The sequence below is a fragment of the Penaeus vannamei genome, chromosome 42, assembly GCF_042767895.1.
Source record: "Penaeus vannamei isolate JL-2024 chromosome 42, ASM4276789v1, whole genome shotgun sequence".
NCBI lineage: Eukaryota > Metazoa > Arthropoda > Malacostraca > Decapoda > Penaeidae > Penaeus > Penaeus vannamei.
In genome coordinates, this window is record NC_091590.1 from 1,512,543 (window position 1) to 1,532,542 (window position 20,000).

Consider the following 20,000-nt stretch of genomic DNA (forward strand, 5'->3'; position numbering starts at 1 on the left):
TATTATTATTATTATCTCCTTCTTCTTATTATTATTATCATTATTATTATTATTATTATTATTATTATTATTATTATTATCATTATCATTATTATTATTATTATTATTTTCCCTTCTTCTTCTATTCACTTGTTCTTCTTTTTCTTCTTCTTTTCGTTCTTCTTCTTCTGCTTCTTTATTTTTTCATGATTTTTGTTTTTTTGTTTTTGTTGTTTATTTTAAAACTTTTCTTCTTTGATGTTCTGTTCTTTTTCTTCCTTTGTTCTTCTTTTTCCTTTTTCTTCTTCTTTTTTCCTCTTCTCTTTTTTCTACTTTGTCCTCATCTTCTTCCCTTTGGTTCAGTTCATCTTATTCTTCCTCTCCCTTTATCTTCTTTTCTTCTTCGTCCTCATCTCCTTCCCTTTCGTCTTCCTCTTCGCCTTTTGCTTCGTCTTTCTATTCGTTTTCCTCTTCAACTTCTTCCCTCTTCCTCAATTTATATCTATCTGTCATCTATCTATCTATCTATCTTTCTCTCTATCTATTTATCTATCTGTGTATCTATCTATCATCTATCTATCTATCCCTCTCTCCTCATTTCCTTTCTTTTCTCTCCATCTCCTTCCGTCTTACAAAAAAAGTAAGAAAACAAAAACAAAAACGAAAACTAAAACAAAAACAAAAAAGAAAAAGAAAAAGAAAAGTTACTGAGAGCTTCCTTCATCTCACAAGAATGAGAATATTCTTGACGTACGGTTTTGCGACTCGCCCCCCCTCCCCCTATCACCCGCCTCCCCTCCCCTCCCCACCTCTTCCACCTCCTCCTCCCTCCTCCTTCCCCCTCCCCTCTTCCACCTCCTCCCACCTCCCCCCACCCACCCCTTCCTTCCTCCTTCCTTCTCCCCTCCCCACCTCCTTCCCTCCCTCCCTTCCCCACCCACCCACCTCCTCCTTCCACCTCCCTTCCCCACCCACCTCCCCCACCCACCTCCCCCCACCTTCCTCCCTTCCCCTACCTCCCAACCCCACCCACCTCCTTCCTCCCACCTCCTTCCCCCCCCTACCTCACCTCCTTCCCACCCCACCCTCCTCCCCACCCACCCTTCCCGGTTTAAAAAAAAAGAGGCAGGGGGGGGGAAGACGAGAGATAAATATTTTTCTATTTTCACCTCCTCCTCACTCTCCCAAGCGGAGGAGAGGGAGGAAGTGGCCGTAATGTGTTGTTTGTTTGTTTGTTTATTTGATTGTTTGGTTTGTTTGGTTGGTTTTCTTCGTTTGTTTATGTGGGAGGATGGAAGGGAGGGAAGAGAGAGAAAGAAAGAGTGAGAGAGAGAGAGAGAGAGAGAGAGAGAGAGAGAGAGAGAGAGAGAGAGAGAGAGAGAGAGAGAGAGAGAGAGACAGAGACAGAGAAGAAAGAGGAAAAGAGAGAGAAATAACGAAAAAAGAGAGAGAAAAGAAAAGAGATAGAGGGCGATAAAGAAAGAGAAAAAAAAAAGAAAAAGAAAAAGAAACCCCAGATACACTTAGAAAACCAGTGTCTAACACCGCATCTCACTTTACCTTCCAAGACTCCATTGTAGATAACCTGTGACATACCACTTCAGCATACCACTCCCCCCCCATCCCCCTCCCCCTCTCACCCGCCTCCTCTCCCACTCCCACTTCCCCACCTCCTTCCTTCCTTCCTCCCCATCTCCTCCCCTCCCCCAACCACCTCCTTCCTCCCTTCCCCCCACCTCTTCCACCTCCTTCCTTCCTCCCTTCCCCTACCTCCCACCTCTTTCCTCCTCTCCCCTCCCCACCTCTTCCACCTCCCCCCTCTCACCCACCTCCTTCCTTCCTCTCCCCTCCCCACCTCTTCCACCTCCCCCCCCCCCCCATGACGTTCCTATCATGGTTCATCTGAGGAATCTTGACGTTTCTCGTTTCGAAATGATGTATATATTATTATTTTTTCTCTTCTATCTGATTAGGTCGTAAGTGAATTTCTTTTTATTTACGTTTGTGTCTGTTTGTTTGTTTGTATGCTACGAGAGGGTATTTTTTAAAATGTTATTTCATGTTTCTATTTCGTCTCATTTTTAACTTTTTTAAAAATTTCTTATTATTTCCTCGTCATTTTCTATCATTTTCCCCACAGGCAAAAAACCTTCAAATCTGACTTGTTTCTTTTTATTATCATTTTCTCTCCCATTTTCCCTTTTTCATCGTAATCTGACCCATTTCTCCATCAACATTTTCCCTCTCATTTTCTATCATTTTTCCCACAGGCAAAAGAATCTTCAAATCTGACTTATTTCTTTCCATTATCATTCTCTCTCCTATTTTCCCTTTTTCATCGTAATCTGACCCATTTCTCCATTTTCATTCTCACTCATTTTCTATCATTTTTCCCACAGGCAAAAAATCGTCAAATCTGACATGTTTCTTTCCATTATCATTCTCTCTCCCATTTTCTTTTTTTTCCTCCTAATCTGACCCATTTCTCCATTTTCATTATCATTCTCTTGTCCTTTTATTTTTCTATAATTTTCCCCACAGGCAAAAAACCTTCAAATCTGACATGTTTCTTTCCATTATCATTCTCTCTCCTATTTTCCCTTTTTTCCTCCTAATCTGACCTATTTCTCCATTTTCATTATCACTCTCTCGTACTTTCATTTTTCTATAATTTTCCCCACAGGCAAAAAAATCTTCAAATCTGACTTATTTCTTTCGATTATCATCCTCTCTCCCATTTTCCCATTTTTTCTTCGTAATCTGACCCATTTCTCCATCAACATTTCCCCTCCAGACTTCAGCGACCTGTCAGCATGGCGAATGCAATAGAAGCACCTCTTCTGAAGTAAGAATTCGACCCGGACGTCATGCGGTTCATGTGGTCCATGTGGAAGGCAAAACCATGTGTGGACCATGTGTGTGCGTGTGTGTGTACGTGTGTGTGTGTGTGTGTAGTCTCTCCGCATGGCAGACTTTATGCTAATCATCTGTTTTCTCACTTGATTTACGAATGTTTTTAGAGTTTCAGGAGTTACTAATATATGTATATGTATATCTTTGGTATTTTTTAATCTAGAAGGTTTTATCAGTTTTGAGTTACTAATGTATTCCTTCTCTTTTCCTCCCCATGTACAAGATTTTTCATTTTTCTTTTCTTTTTTTTTCCTTGGTACAATTTTATTCTTATATATCTGTGGAGTTTATCGTTAATTCCTGTAAATCTTTTATAGCAATGGTCCCTTCCCTGAGCTGGAGCAACAGATTGGAATTTTAAAAGAATGCGATTGTTTTTTTTTTCTCAAAAGTTAGTTTTCTTTGCATATGAAATTTGGGTGTTTTTGGTTCCTTATTTTCGTTTTCCTTTTCTGATTATTTTATTATCACTCTGCCTGTCTTTATTTCATTATATCTGTCTTTATTCTCTGTTTCTCTGTCTGACTGTCTGTCTGTCTGTCTCTCTCTCTCTCTCTCTCTCTCTCTCTCTCTCTCTCTCTCTCTCTCTCTCTCTCTCTCTTCTCTCTCTTCCCTCTCCCCCCCTCTCTCCTCCCTCTCTCTCTCTCTCTCTCTCTCTCTCTCTCTTCTCTCTCTCTCTCTCTCTCTCTCTCTCTCTCTCTCTCTCTCTCTCTCTCTCTCTCTCTCTCTCTCCTTCCCTCCCTCCCTCCCTCCCTCCCTCTCCCACCCCCACACAAACATATACATACCTCCACCCACCCCAACCCACCCACACCCACACATACACATACTCCGTCCACCCACCTCCCTCCACTAACCCACCCACCCCAACCCACCCCAACCCACCCACACCCACACATACCGTCCAGAAGTGCAATTAATTTACTCGAATAAGTCAAATGAGACACAACTCTCCTCTAAGTTACTTTTATTCAACAACTAATGAGTTTTGAATGTCATCTTGTGTTGCAGCGAAGGGGACAGGAGGTAATCGGATGCTGCTTTCTCTTTCTCTCTCCTTCTTCTTCTTCTCTTTCGCTTTTTATGTGTCTGGGTTCTGTCTCCTTTTTCTTCTTCTTCTCTGTCTCTGTCTCTCTGTCTCTCTGTCTCTCTGTCTGTCTCTCTCTCTCTCTCTCTCTCTCTCTCTCTCTCTCTCTCTCTCTCTCTCTCTCTCTCTCTCTGTCTCTCTCTCTCTCTCTGTCTCTCCCTCTCTCTCTCTCTCTCTCTCTCTCTCTCTCCTCTCCCTCCCTCCCTCCCACCCCCACACAAACATATACATACCTCCACCCACCCCAACCCACCCACACACACATACACATACCTCCACCCACCCACCTCCCTCCACTAACCCACCCACCCCAACCCACCCCAACCCACCCACACCCACACATACCGTCCAGAAGAGCAATTAATTTACTCGAATAAGTCAAACGAGACACAACTCTCCTCTAAGTTACTTTTATTCAACAACTAAAACCCCTTTTTTGAGATGAGTTTTGAGTGTCATCTTGAGTTGCAGCGAAGGGGACAGGAGGTAATCGGATGCTGCTTTCTCTTTCTCTCTCCTTCTTCTTCTCTTTCGCTTTTTCTGTGTCTGGGTTCTGTCTCCGTTTTCTTCTTCTTCTCTCTCTCTCTGTCTCTGTCTCTCTGTCTCTCTGTCTCTGTCTCTCTCTCTGTCTCTCTCTCTCTCTCTCTCTCTCTCTCTCTCTCTCTCTCTCTCTCTCTCTCTCTCTCTCTCTCTCTCTCTCTCTCTCTCTCTCTCTCTCTCTCTCTCTCTATCTCTCTCTATGTCTGGCTTCTGCCTCTTTCTTTTTTCGCTGTTTTTCTTATGTTTTGCCTTTTTCTTGGTTGGTCTTGTTTCTCTTTCTCACTCTCGCTCTCTTTAGCTCTTTCTTTCTCCTTTTTCTCTTTCTTTCCATTCCCTCCCCTTATTTTCTCTCTCTTTCTCTCTATTCTGGTCTCCTCTTCCTCTCTCTCCTCGTCCCTCTCTCTCCTCTTCCCCTCTCTCCTCGTCCCTCTCTCTCCTCTTCCCTCTCTCCTCTTCCCTCCCATTCGTTAGATTTTGCAAATGAGCGTGAAATCGATTTTGTCTCCTCCTCTTCTTCCTTTTTTCTCTCCCTTCTTCCTTCTTTCTCAACTGGTTTTCTTTTTTTTCTTGTCTTGTTTTATAAAACGGTCCTACCTCTTTTTCGAGAATTTTTTAAATTCTTATTCTTGCTTCTTTTTCCTTTCTTATGTCCTCTCTCCTCTCTTCCCTTTCTTTCTCCTTCTTCACTCTTCTTCCCTTTCTGTATTCGACCGTATTTACATTTTTTATTCATTTTCTTTTCGTCTTCTTCCCAATTTTTCGCTCACTTATTTTTATTGAGGTTTTCCAATATTCCGTCTAGAGTACCTCTTTGCTTACGTATGTACTTGTTTCTCTGTTGTTGTTGTTTGTTTACTTGTTTATGTGTTTCGTTACATGTTGCGAATTTATTATCTGTTGTTTTGTATTTGTTTATTTGCATCTTAAGTATTGTTGTTGTTTTGTATTTGTTTATTTGCATTTTAAGTATTGTTGTTGTTTTGTATTTGTTTATTTACATCTTAAGTATTGTTGTTGTTTTGTATTTGTTTATTTGCATTTTAAGTATTGTTGTTGTTTTGTATTTGTTTATTTGCATTTTAAGTATTGTTGTTGTTTTGTATTTGTTTATTTGCATTTTAAGTATTGTTTTTGTTTTGTATTTGTTTGTTTGTTTGTAAATTACGGATTGTTGTTGTTTAGTTGTTTACTTTCCCTGTAGATGTAACTTTATTCGGGTTTGAGATGTTGTTTGTGTTTGAATTACTTACTTTTACTTACTTATTGACGTGTATTTTGTAAGTATAAGTTGAGAGTAGGAAAAAAGTAGGAATTTAACTCGTGTATTTTCTTTCTCTAATCGTAAATCTATTTGATAATTTGTGAATTTGATTTTATTTCATTTTATTCTTTTATATTTTTCATTATTTTTCTTATAGGAATGAATTACCAAATATGAAAACCAAAAGAAAAAAGTAGAAAAAAATGAAATTTAATAAAAAGGGTAATGAAAATAATCAAGTAAATAAAAAAGGAAAAAAAGAAGAAAAGAAAAGTAGAGTCAAAATAAAAAGTAAAGAAAAATAAAAAATGGAAAAAGAAGAAAGCAAACGTAAAGAGTCAAAATAAAAATTAGAAAAAAGGAAAAAAAGAATAAGATATAGATTTAAAAAAAAGTAAGATAGAACCACTTAAGTTAACCCTCAAGGTAAGTCACGTCTCTCGGGAAAGGTAAGTTATTCCACCTCACAGCACTCGGAGGTAAGTCCAGCCTCTAGTATTTTAACTATTTATTTATTTATCTATTTGTTTATTCTATTTTTTATTGATTGATTTTTATTTGTTTATTCTATTTTATTATTTGTATTTATTTATTATTTTTTTATTATTATTAATTGTTTTGTTGCTTTTTTTGTTTATTTATATTATCTGATTTTATTTGATTTGTTTATGTCTTTCTTTTTCCATTTATTAATTTGTTTATTTTCATTGATTATTTTTTGTTATATTTATTTTTTTATTCTCTATCACAAACGGCGAATGAATTGTAATAAGCTGTATTTATTTACTGTATCTATTTATCTATTTATCGCTAAATTAATTTATTTCTCAGTGGATGCATATCAGCAAATTTTCGTGACATAAATAAATTATAACAGAAATTAAGATATGGTATACTTATATTAGATATAGTATATTATAATATAGTATAGTATAATATATATATATATATTGTTAGATATAGTATAGTATATGGTATACTTAGGTATTTCATGCCTAGATTCTTAGACATCGACAAGTGCTTTAGAAAAAAAAAATGTGGTTTACGTATATATTTCGGGACTGGATTTTCGGCCATGAGTGACTGCTTCAAAAAAAAAAAAAAAAAAAAAAAAAAGAAGAAGAAAAGAAACATCGACAAGTGCTTTAGAAAAAAAGTGGTATACGTATATATTTTCGTCCATTAATGACTGGATTTTCGACCATGAATGACTGCTTCAGAAAAAAAATAAAGAAATTAGGTATACTTCTGCATTTAGACACTTAGTTAAGAGCTCCCCGAGTGCTCTATAGCTTTTAAATAGAGTTTTTTTTTCCTTGCTTTCTTTCCATCTTTCTTTCTTTTTAAAGAAAACGGGATTTCTCTTGGAATCACTCTCGACCCCCCACCCCCTCCCCTCCCCCTCCCTACCCCCTACCCCTACGTCATCTGATGGACCCCCTCCCCCTCCCCCCAACCCCCAACCCTCGCTGTCTCTCACAATTTTTTTTCTTTTTTTTTAATCCCTTTTAATCCTCGCACATCGCTACCCTTCTACCCTTAAATCCTTTTAGTCTCTTTATGACAAGACTCAACACGGTGATATCATCCTTAGCGCTACCGAAAGGAGAGATTTAAGAGGGAAAATAACTTTTTTTTCATGTAAGGGAGAATGAAAGGAAAAAATGGATATGTAGCGAAGAGGAGAGAGGAGAGGGAGAAGGAAGAAAGATAGATAGATAGAGATAGATAGATATGACAGTCTGTCTGTCTGTCTGTCTGTCTGTCTGTCTGTCTGTCTGTCTGTCTGTCTGTCTGTCTGTCTGTCTGTCTGTCTGTCTGTCAGTCTGTCAGTCAGTCAGCTAGAAAGCGAACGACAGAGAGATGAAGAGAAAAAAAAGAAAGAGCGAGAAAGAGAGAAACAAGCAGAAGCCGAAACAGAGACAGAGAAAGAGAGTGAGAAACAGAACCAGAAGCAGACAGAGAAACAGAGAGAAAGTGAAAAAGAGAGAGGGAGAGAGTGAGAGAAACAGAAGCAGAAGCATAAACAGAGACAAAGAGAGAGAGAGAGAGAGAGAGAGAGAGAGAGAGAGAGAGAGAGAGAGAGAGAGAGAGAGAAGCAGAAGCAGAAGCAGAAACAGAAATAAGAGAGAGAGAGAGAAAGCAAAAGATAGAGAGAAAGTAAAAGTGAGAGAGAAACAGAAAGAGAAACAGTAATAAGAGAGAGAGAGAAAGCAAGAGAGAGAGAGAGAGCGAGGGAGAAAAAACAGAAAGAGAAACAGTAATAAGAGAGAGAGAGAGAAAGCAAAAGAGAGAGAGAGAGAGAGAGAGAGAGAGAGAGAGAGAGAGAGAGAGAGAGAGAGAGAGAGAGAGAGAGAGAGAGAGAGAGAGAGAGAGAGAGTGAAGACAGCCGTGCACTCCCCACGGCCCTCCCGTGTCAGTGATTAAGCCATCCACAGACAACATTCACCTGTCGCACCTCGTACCTGTCGGGGAGGGAGGGGGTAGCTGGCAGGGAGAGGGAGGGAAGGGGGAAGGGTACGGGGGGAGGGATGGAGGTAGGAGGGAGGGAGACAGGGGAGAGGTTGGGGGGAGGGATGAGAGAGAGAGGGGGAGGGAAAGAGGAGGGAAAGAGAGGGGAAGGGAAAAGAGAGAGGAGAGGGAGGAAGGAGGAAAGAGAGCGGAGACGAAGTGAGGAGAGGAGAGGGAAGAGAGAAAGGAGGCAGGAGGGAAGGAGAAGGAGAAGAGAGGAGAGGGGAAGGGTGAAGGAGAAAGAGTGAGGGTGAGAGGAATAACGAGGTAAGGGAGAGAGAGGAAGGAGAAGGAGAAAGCAAGAGAAGAGAAGGGAGAGGAGCGGAAGTGAGGAGAGGAATGTAGGAACAGGAGAAGGGAGGAGAAGGAGAATAAGAGACAAGGGTGAGGAAGGAACAGGATAACGGAGAGTAAGGGAGGGATGAGGAGAAAGAAGGGTGAAGCAAGAAAAGAGTGAGGGAGGAGCAGGATTGGGAGAATGAGGAGGAGTAGAAGATAAGGAGAGAGAACAATGAATACGAATGACAGAAGGAAAAGAAAGAGGAGAAGGAGAGATGAGGCAAAGATAGAAAGAAGCATCAGAAAAAGGCAAAAAGAGGAGGAAGAGAGAAGGAGGAGAAGAGGAGAGAAAAAGAGGAGGAAAGGGAGAAAGAAAGAAGGGGAAGAAGGAAGGGGGGGAAAAGGGAGAGGGGGTAAAGGGAGGAGGAGGGGGAGAAGCGAAGGGAGAAGGGGAGAAAGGGAGAAGAGAAGGGGAGAGATAAGAAGAGAGATAGGAAGAAGAGCATGCGAAGGGAGAAGAAGAGAGAATGAGAGAAGAGAAGCAAAGAGACAAGAAGAGAGATAGGAAGAAGAGCAAGCGAAGGAAGAAGAAGAAGAGAGAATGGGAGAAGAAAAACAAAAGAGACAAGAAGAAAGAAAGGAAGACTAGATACAAATGAAAAAGAAGAGATAAAGAAAGAAGAGAAACGAATGAAAAAGATAAGAAAAGCAGAAGAGGAGAAGAGGGAGAGGGTGAGGAAGTGCCAGAGTGTTGACACCATTAGAATCGTCAGCACTGAGAGCCATTAAACGGCCGAGGGAAGTGGCGTCAGCAAGATCGCCTCCGGGTATTTGGCTCCGAAATGCGAGGAGCCAAAGAGCATTTCATGAAACGGTTCATTTGACTCTTTTTGTGTGTTTTTGCTAGGGAGAAACGTTTTTTTGTTTTTTTTTGGAGGGGGGGTCATTTCTGTTTTGGTTTCGCTCTTTCTCTGTTTTTTTTTTTCTCTCTCTCTCTCTTTCTCTCTATCTCTCTATCCATCTGTCTGTCTGTCTGTCTCTCTCTCTCTCTCTATCTATCTATATCTTTTTATCTTTTATCTTTCTCTCTTTCTCTTTCTCTTTCTCTCAATCTCTCTCTCTCTCTCTCTCTCTCTCTCTCTCTCTCTCTCTCTCTCTCTCTCAATCTCCCCCCTCCATCCATCTTTTCCCTCTCTCTTCTCTCTCTCTCTCTCTCTCTCTCTCTCTCCTCTCTCTCTCTCTCCTCTCTCTCTCTCTTCCTCCCTCCCACCCTCCCTCCCTCCCTCCCTCCCTCCCTCCTCCCTCCCTCCCTCCCTTCCTCCTCAACACCTTTCTCTCCTCCCTCTCTCTCTCTCTCTCTCTCTCTCTCTCTCTCTCTCTCTCTCTCTCTCTCTCTGTCTCTCTCTCTCTCTCTCTCTCTCTCTCTCCCTCTTTCTCTCTCTCTCTCTCTCTCTCTCTCTCTCCCTCTCTCTCTCTCTCTTCCTCTCTCTCTCTCCACCCTATACCCCCTACCTATTTACCCAAATTAATCGCAAGGTCACATTTTGTATACACCTGTTCAGTTTTACACCAAGCCGCCCACGAGCAGACACTTGGGTACTAAAGGCGCCGTAGAGAAGATACTATATTTTAGTATATTATGTGTGATAGGGGAGAAGAGAGGAGGAGAGGGGAGAGGGAGGAGAGGAGAGAGGAGGAGAGGGGAGGCGAGGGGAGGAGAGGAGGGGAGGGGGAAGGAGGGGAGGAGAGGAGGAGGAGGAGGAGAAGGAGGAGGGAGAAGGGAGGAGAGGAGAGGTGATGGGAGGGGAGGAGTGGAAAGGAGAGAGGGAGAAGAAGGGAGAGGAGGAGAGGAGAAGGGAGAAGAAGGAGAAGAGGAAGGAGAGGAGAGGAGAGAAGAAGGGAGAGGAGGAGAGGAACGAGAAGGGAGGAAGAAGGGAGAGGAGGAGAAGGGAAAGGAGGAGAGGTGAGGAGAGGAAAGGAAAGAAGAAGGGAGAGGGGAGGAGGGAGGGAAGGGCAGGAAAAGGGAAAGGAGAGGAAAGTAGAGTTCATTTTTTATGGTAGACCGTATAGTAAAGCAAAGCATAGTGCACCGCAGTATAATATAGCACAGAATATCATATAATATAACACGATATTATACCATATATTCTTCATATTACCATAATTCAACACAGCATAGTATAGCACAATAAACATGACATAGTACGATATACCTACAGTGTAGTATAGCAGATATTATATCAAGTTACACCAGCAGTATATACCTTAGTCTTGCCTTCCTATGTCGTCACATGGTACACGTCTATACTTGGGTTGTGGTATGGCCTGGTATTTTAGTATGCAGACATTGATAGGGCGTGTGAGAGGGGTAAATATCGGGGTGTATGTATGTGTGTGTGTGTGTATGTGTGTGTAGGGGTGTGAGGGTGGGGGTGTGTTTGTGTGTGTGTGTGTGTGTGTGTGTGTGTGTGTGTGTGTGTGTGTGTGGGTGGGTGGGTGTGTGGGTGGGTGGGTGTGGGTGTGTGTGTGTGTGGGGGTGAGTTTGTGTGTGTGTGTGTGTGTGTGTGTGTGTGTGTGTGTGTGTGTGTGTGTGTGTGTGTGTGTGTGTGTGTGTGTGTGTGTAAAAGAGAGAGGGGGTAGGAGGGTAGGTAGGAAGGAGGGAGGAGAGAGAAGAAGGAAGAAAGGGAGGGAAGGAGGAGGGAGGGAGGGAGGGAGGGAGGGAGAGAGGGAGAGAGAGAGAGAGAGAGAGAGAGAGAGAGAGAGAGAGAGAGAGAGAGAGAGAGAGAGAGAGAGAGAGAGAGAGAGAGAGAGAGAGAGAGAGAGAGAGAGAGAACGAAAGTGAGAAAGAGAGGGAAAGAGAAAGAGACAGAAATATGTAAGCGAAATGAAAGAGGTAAAAAGAAATAAAGCAGAAACACTTAAGAATTTAAAACAGAAACAAAAATAAGACATTATACTTGTAGATGCCCAAGGTGTGTCTTTGTACCTTCTCCCTTCATTTGTTTGTAAATGACCCTCCTTAAGTCCCCCTCCTCCTCCCCTTCCCCCTCTCCCTCCCTCCCTCCCTCCCTCCTCCTCCTCCTCTTCCTCCTCCTCCTCCTCCTCCTCCTCCGCCTCCTCCTTCTCCTCCCCCTCCTCCTCCTCCTCTTCATCCCTCTTCCTATTCCTCTTTCTCATCTCCCTCTTCCTCTTTCTACTAAATCTTCTTCTTCTTCTCCTCCTCCTCCTCTTCTTGTTCCTCTTGCTCCTCTTCCTTCTTCTCTTCCTCTTCCTCTTTCTCTTCTTCTTCCTCTTCCCCCCTTCTCCCCCGGAAGACAAACAGTCTCTCTCTCTCTCGTCAAAAACAAACAAACAAATAACAACACGAAATAAAAAGATATTCTCTTAACAACAAATAACAACAAAAACAAACAACAACATAACCAACAACACAATACAAGCAACAACAGGAAATAAGAAATACTCTTTCAACAACAAATAACAACAACAAAAAAAACAACAACAACACAACCAACAACATCAACAACACGAATTATTAACAACAACATAGTACAAACAACAACATACAACACCAACAACACGAAATAAAAATACTCCCTTAACAACAAATAACAACAAAACCAAACAAACAAACAACAACACAATACAAGCAACAACACGAAATATAAAAATACTTTCAACAACAAATAACAACAAAACGAAACACCAACAACAACAAACAACAACACAATACAAGCAACAACACGAAATATAAAAATACTTTCAACAACAAATAACAACAAAACCAAACACGAACAACAACAACAAACAACAACACAACATAACCAACAACATCAACAACACAAACAACAACAACAAACAACAATACAATACAACCAACAACAACACCAGCAACACGAAATCACAGAGAATACTCGACCCTCCCCCCCCCCAGATGACGGCCGAGAGTGACACGCTGGCACCCTCATCCTCGAGGGCCTGAGTGCCACTTACTTATCTCGAATCGGCCACTTGAGGAGGAAGAAGCAGAGGAGGAGGATAAACAGAGAATAAGGGAAGGGGTGGAGGAGGGAGGGAAGGGGGAGGAAGGGGAAGGAGGAGGGGGGAGAAGGAGGAGGGGGAAGGAGGAAGGAGGATAGAGGGAAGAGGGAGGAGGAGGGGGAAGGGGGAGGGGTTGGAGGGGAGGAGGAGGAGGGGAGGAGGAGGAGGGGAAGGGAGGGGAGATGGAGGAGGGAGGGAGAAGGGAGGCGGAAGGGGGGAAGGAAGAAGGAGGAAGGAGGAGGAGGAGGAAGGGGAGGGGTATGGAAGAAGGAGGAAGGAAAGAGAAGGAAGAGAAAGGAAGATGAAAGAGACGACGAGGAGGAAGGGAATAGCGAAAATCATAAAAAAAAGAAAGAAATGAGAGAAGGAGAAGGAAAAAAACGAGAGCGATAAGGAATAGAGGAATAGAGGAAGAAGAAGGAGGTGGTGCCCCTCCTGCCCCTAATCACATACCCAAGACCTCTTTCCCACATTCCCCTCACGCCCATACCCATGGCCCTCCCTGGAAGCACATGGCCAGCGACCTTCAGGAGGAGGCGGAGGAGGAGGGGAAGGGGAAGGGGAAGAGGGGAGGAGGAGGAGGGAGGAGGAGGATGAAGAGGGAGAGGGGGAGGAGGGAGGAGGAGGAGGAGAGGGGAGGAAGAGGAGGAGGAGGGGGAGGAAGAGTGGGAGGAGGAGGAGGGAGGGGGAGGGGAGGAAGAGGGGGAGGAGGAGGGGGTGGAGGAGGAGGAGGGGGAGGAAGGGGAGGAGGTGGAGGAGGAGGGGGAGGAGGAGGGGAAGGAAGAAGACGAGGAGGAGGAGGAGGGGCAGGAGGAAGAGAAGGAGGAGAAGGAAAAAGAAGAAGAGGAAGAAGAAGAGGTGGAGAAATAGAAAAGAGGAGGAGGAACAGTAAGAAGAAGGAAGGAGGAGGAGGAAGAAGAGGAGAAATAGAAAAAGAGGAGGAGGGACAGGAAGAAGAAGGAGGAGGAGGAGGAGAAGGAAGAGGAGGAGGGAGGCCGCTCGCTTCCGGAGGGATTGAGACAAAAGGGGTGGGGTGGAGGGGAGTCTCTCTATGGGGAGGAGGAGGGTGAGTAAAGGGGAGGAGAGGGGGGAGTGGAGGGGAGGGGAGGGAGAGAGGGGGTCATATGAGGGGAGGAGAGGGGGAGCGGAGGGGAGGAGAGAGAGGGAGAGAAGGGAGGAGAGGAGGAGAGGTGAAGGGAAGGAGAGACAGAAGGGGAGGAGAGGGGAGGGAGAGAGAGGGGTCAGATGAGGAGAGAATAGTAATAGAAGGAGGAAAAGGAAGAGTTAGATAAGGAAGAGAGAGAGGATTGGAGGAGGAAGGGAGAGAGGAGGAAGAAGAGGAAGGAAATTAGAAAAGGAATAAGGAAGAGTAAAGGAATATATGAAAGAGAGACGAGTGAAAGGAAGGATGGGAAGAGAAGAAGGAGGATAGGGAAGAGACGAAGAGGAGGAATGATAAGAGGAAGATGGAGGAGACAGAAAAAGGAGGAAGAAAAATAAGAGAAAAGGAGGAAGAAGAAAAAGAGAAGAGTGTGGAAAGAATAAATAAAAGGAGGAAGAAGAATAAGAGAAGAGGGTAGAAAGAGTAAATAAGAAAAAAAATGCGAGAATCAGTAAGGAAGAGAAAAAATAAACCAAAAAAATAGGAAAATGAGGATATAAAGAGGAGCAAAGAGGAGAGTTGTGGGCGGTGAGGAGAAGGAGGGTGGGCGTGGGGACCTCCCTCGCAGCCCAGCGGAATGGCCCGAGGTGGTGGGGGTGGGCGGGGGTGGGCGGGAGTGTAAGGGGGTGGGCGGGAGGGGTAGGGGTGGCTGGGACGGGGGTGGGAGGGGTTAGGGGGTAGGTGGGGGTGGGCTGGAGTGGAAGGGGTGAGTGGGAGGGGGTAGGGATAGGTGGGGTGGGCTGGAGTGGAAGGTGGTGGGCGTGAGTGGAAGGGATGGGATTGGGGTGGGTTTACGGGGTGGGCTGGAGTGGAAGGGTGGGTAGGGGTGGGCGGGGGGTGGGCTAGAGTGGAAGGGGGTGGGTAGAGGTGGGCGGGGGGTGGGCTGGAGTGGGTGATTCATGAATGGACTCTTTCACTGGCGTTTCTGTTCTCTCTCTCATTCAATCGCTTTTATAGTTTCATTCACACCTCGCCGGTTCGCTTTCCATCTCTATTTATCCGGCTTGACTTTATTCCGTTTGTTTTGCTCGTTTTTCCCTTCTCTTTCGTTTTATTTATATTTTCATTTCTTCCTTTCGGCTTTTTTGTGTCGTCTTTCTCTTCTCTTTATTTATATTTTTTTCTTCTTCCTTTCGGTATTTTTGGGTTTGTTTCGGATTGGTTGACTGTCTGTCTCTGTCTGTTTGTTTGTCTTTGTCGCAGTTTGTCTGTCTTCTCTCTTTCTGTCTGTCTGTTTGTCTGTCTGTCTGTCTGTCTCTCTCTCTCTCTTTCTGTCTGTCTGTCTGTCTGTCTCTCTCTTCTCTCCCTCTCCTTCCCCTCATCTCTTTCTCCCTCTACCTCCCTCCCTCTCTCTCTCCTTGTCCCTCTCTCTATTTCTCTTTCTTTCTCCCTCTCTCTCTCTCTCTCTCTTATTACTTTTACTACTCTAACCCTCATCAAGGATAACAGACATCAGCACAAAGGCCGACGTCACTGAATCACAATTTCACACGACAAAGAAGTCTATTGGAGCCAAGGCGTTCCTTTGCAAAGACACCGACAACTCGAGGTCATACACACAAACCGCCCGATTTGTAATTCCTTCCTCCTCCTCCTCCTCCTCCTCCTCCTCCTCCTCCTCCTGCTGCTGCTGCTCCTCCTCCTCCTTCCCCTCCTCTTCCTACTCCCCTTCTTCCTGCTCCTCCTCTTCCACCCTCCTTCCTTCCTCCTGCACCCCCTTCCCCTTCTTCCTCCTCCTGCTCCTGCTCCTCTTCCTTCTCCTTCCCCTCCTCCTTCCCTCTTCCTACTCCCCTTCTTCGTGCTCTCCCTTCTTCCTCTTTTTCTTTTTTTTTTCTTCTTCTTCCTCCTTCTCCTTCCTATTTTTATATAGATTACCAGAATTAAATCTGATTCTCGGGGTTGCTTTTCGTCCCATTCTCCCTCTCGACCGGAAGGTGAGGAAGGTCCGAGTAAATACAGTGTCGGGGCAGCATGGAACCTAAAATGTATTCAAGGAATTACGGGGTTGATTTGGTCCGTAAGCGATCCATTATTCAGGACAGCTTCCCCCCCCCCCACCCCCTCAATCCCCTCCCTCCTCTCTCGCCCCCTCCCTCCGTCGCTGCTCCTTGCCCCTCCCCCTCCTCCCTCCCCCTCCTCCCTCCCTCCATCGCTGCTCCCTGTCCCTCCCCCCTCCTCCCTCCCCTCTCCCTCCCTCCATCGTTGCTCCCCGTCCCTCCCCCTCCTCCCTCCCTCCATCGTCGCCCCTCCCTCTCTCTTCATCACCTCCCCCTGCCCCCTCCTCTCCCCCTCGTCGCTGGCTCCCCCTCCCTCCCTCCCCCCCCCTTCCCCGCCGCCACTGCCACCTGGCGGATCTCGCTCGAACGCCCTCGGGATTAGACCGGCTATGAAGGAGTTTGAATGCGTGTTCGATCCCTTTTTTGCTTCCTGTGCGATCCTCTTTTGTTTTTTCCTCTATTATCCTCTCTGTTTATCTATTCAGTTCGTTTTTTTTTCTCCTATAAGATGATTTTTCTTTAGATCCTCTTTAGTTCGTGTTCGATCCTCTTTGCCTTCCATGTTCGATCCTCTCTTTTTTCTAAATTCCAGTTCGATCCTCTTCGTTTTTTTTCCTGTTCGATCCTCTTTGCTTTATATGTTCGATCCTCTATTTTTCTCTTCCTTTTTCCCACTCGATTTCTTCTTTTATTCTCTTATCCCTTTATAAGAGTCTTAATGCTATCTCTTTGGAATCGTAATTGTATCTATACGGATTCTTTATGGTATTTATATGGTCTTAATGGTATCTATAAGGTCTTAATGGTATCTATAAGGTCTTAATGGTATCTATAAGGTCTTAATGGTATCTATAAGGTCTTAATGGTATCTATAAGGTCTTAATGGTATCTATAAGGTCTTAATGGTATCTATAAGGTCTTAATGGTATCTATAAGGTCTTAATGGTATCTATAAGGTCTTAATGGTATCTATAAGGTCTTAATGGTATCTATAAGGTCTTAATGGTATCTATATGGAATTGTAATGGTGTCTATATGGAGTCTTAATTCGCTCGGTTTTTTGTCTCGGGAAATAATGAAATAATGAGAAGCGGCGTCGAATCGAGGTTTAAATGTGTTGAATATTGCCACGGTTTTTCGTCTCTCACTCTACCTATTTATCTGTGTGTATTTGTGTGTGTAGGTATGCGTGTGTTATGCCATAGTTCCTCCTTCACAACAGAAAACGAGGAGAGGAGAGGGGAGGGAGGAAGAAGAAGAGAGAGGAAGGAGGAGAGAAGGGGGGATAAGGAGGAGAAATAAGCAATGCGATTAGGAGGTGAGGAGGGAAACCCCCGAACGAAGAGAGGAGACGAGAATAAGAGAATAAGTGACGAGAAGCGGCGTCGAATCGAGGTTTAAAGTCACTCCCGAGTTGAATATGGCCATTGCATTCTTAGGTCGCCCCCTCCGAGCATTTTGCAAGGCCACCCCGACCTCTTGTTGCAACACAGGAATTCACTCCCAGCACAGCGCCCCGGTCGGCATCCTGCACTTCTCTCTTCTCCCTGTCACTTCTTCATTCTCTTTCGCTTTTCTTTTCTTTCTCCTCTTTTTTCTTTTACTTTTTCCTTTATTCTCGTCTTCACTCTCCTTCCTGTTACTTCTCCATTCTCTTTCGCTTTTCCTTTCTTTCTCCTCTTTTTTCTTTTTTACTTTTTCTCTTATACTCGTCTCCTCTCTTCTCCCTGTCACTTCTCCATTCTCTTTCACGTTTCCTTTCTCTCTTTCTTTTTGCCCTTATTCTCGTCTCCTCTCTTCGTTCTTCAGTGTGGCTTTCCTTCTTCATCTCCTAATCGCATTGCTTATTCTCTCCTCCTTCCTCTCTCTCCCTCTTCCTCCCTCCCGTCTCCTCTCCTCGTTTTCTGTTGTGAAGGAGGAACTATGACATAACACACGCATACTTACACACACAAATACATACAGATAAATAGGTAGAGAGAGAGAAAGAGAGAGAGGTTGAGATAGATAGATAGATAGATAGATAGATAGAGAGAGAGAGAGAGAGAGAGAGAGAGAGAGAGAGAGAGAGAGAGAGAGAGAGAGAGAGAGAGAGAGAGAGAGAGAGAGAGAGAGAGAGAGAGAGAGAGAGAGAGAGAGAAAGAAAGAGACAGAGAGAGAGAGAGAGAGAGAGAGAGAGAGAGAGAGAGAGAGAGAGAGAGAGATACAGCTAAGAAAATATACAGACAGATACATAAAAAACAATCATCATAAAAACGAGACAAAAAATAAAATCAAGTAATTACAAGAAACAAACAGAACAAAAAACCCCGAAAAATTGAAAAATTGATACTCCCCCCTCCCCCCCCCCGCCGCTCTCCGCACAAAACAGAATGAGGTTCGTCTTGTTGACTATGCTCTATGCTCTCCCTGAAGATACCTTATCAATTGACCAGTGTTGCAGCCTTGCCAAGACCAGACCTGTCTTGCCAGTAACGAAAGATTTTTTTTTTTTTTTTTTTTTTTTGTTCACACTCGACCGGTGAACTATTCATCTGAGAAACTTGGTTAATGAATTTATATTTTTTTTATTATGTTTTTTTTTTTGGGGGGGGGGAGGGGAGGGGGGTATTTAATAAACCTTACCCACTCAAATCTCAATAACAAAGCACCCCACCCCTCCCTAACCCTAACACCCTCACCCAACCCCCCCTCAACTTAGCCCACCCAAACCTACCTCAACCTAACCCAACCCAAGTCACCTCAACCTAACCTCACCCTCCCCACCCTACCCCAATGTCAACACCAACCCACCCGCCCTTACCCACTTCAACCCATCCCACCCCAACCTAACCTAACCTAACCCACCCCACCCCAACCCACCTCAACCCACCCCACCCCAACCTAACCCACCTCAACCCCACCCCACCCCACCCCACCCCACCCCAACCCCAACCCTTAACCAACCACTCTCTCCGCACAAACAACACGTCGCCAAGAGAGGGAGAGAGAGAATACCTCTAACCAACCCCACAGCTTCCGCGGGGACAGACTGAGCTCCTCGCCCCAAGAACCTCAGCGTCACACCTCCTGTATTCTGCGGGAAATGGGGCGGGGTGAGATAACGAGAAGTCACTCACGGACGCTTCTGTCGCTTATGTCAGGTCGCCGTTTGCGTCACATCTCGGCTCGGAGGGAGAGGGGGAGGGAGAGGGAAGGAGAGGAGAGGGGGAGGAAGGAGGGAGGGAGGGAGAGGATAAGGGGAGGGAGGGAGGAGAGGGATAGGGGAGAGGGAGGGAGGGAGAGGAAGGGAGGGAGAGAGAAGGGGGTAGGAGAGGGAGAGAGAGAGGGAGGGAAGAGGAGAGGAGGAGGAGAGAGAGAGAGAGAGAGAGAGAGAGAGAGAGAGAGAGAGAGAGAGAGACAGAAAGAGAGAGAATGAGAGACAGAGACAGAGACAGAGGGAGGACAGACAGAGACATGCAGACAACCAAAAAACTGAGAAACAAAAACGAACAGAAACAAAAATCAGAAACAGAAACAGACAAGGAGAGAAAGAGACAGAAACGCCGATAACAAAAGGGGTAGAGAAAGGCCCAAGGCAAGAGCGACCTGCAGACCCACGGGCGGCGGGCAACGTCACTTAGGAAAAAGGGGTGTGGCGCCCAACAGTTCTTCCTGAATAAAAAATCAATTCCGTCAAGATAAATCAATGTGCTAACTACCTTTTAATGTGATTAATTGCTGCTCTGTTGTTGTTTTTAGATTTTCAGTGACGTTTGCTTAAAAATGCGATATCTGTATCTTATTTTTAGCAGCTTACGTGTCAGAAGGAAGTCTGTAATGCTTCAAAATAGATCGCAAATAGTTTTCTTTTTTTCTTCTTATCTCTTATCATCATCATCCTATTTATCACGAGAAAGAAATGCGAAAATCCCTCACTAATGATTGTCCCATCATTGCCTCTAATCCCTTTATAAATGCGATGAATGCGATTAGCAATATTAATTGGGATTATACCTCGATTAATGGCGAACGTTCAGTCATCTCCAACCGTTATTAGCGCCGTTAACATTGCTATCCGATTTTTACAAAAGCCAATGACCTCTTTACGTTTAATTCCACGGCATATGCAACAAGCCATGTGAAGCTAGAGTTATGTCAACCCTTTCGGTAAGTCAATAATTAAATTTCGTCGCGATAATGATGATAATATTCGCGCTTAATAATTACTACCATGCACCGCCTTCGCTG

At 44.4% G+C, this 20,000-nt stretch overlaps 1 protein-coding gene across 5 annotated transcripts in view; it reads left to right on the forward strand.

Annotated features, from left to right (window-relative positions):
• The window catches only part of Smyd4-3 (SET and MYND domain containing, class 4, member 3), a 143,906-nt gene that overhangs the window by 76,245 nt on the left and 47,661 nt on the right, over positions 1-20,000 (forward strand). For 4 of the 5 annotated variants that reach the window (XM_070118727.1, XM_070118729.1, XM_070118728.1 and 1 more), the window contains exon 2: positions 2,774-2,824. The exons of the other annotated variant lie outside the window; for it this stretch is intronic. In XM_070118727.1, the coding sequence (XP_069974828.1) occupies positions 2,793-2,824 (32 nt within the window). In that variant the 5' untranslated portion in view covers positions 2,774-2,792. The remainder of the gene's footprint in view (positions 1-2,773; positions 2,825-20,000) is intronic. 5 annotated transcript variants of the gene reach the window in all.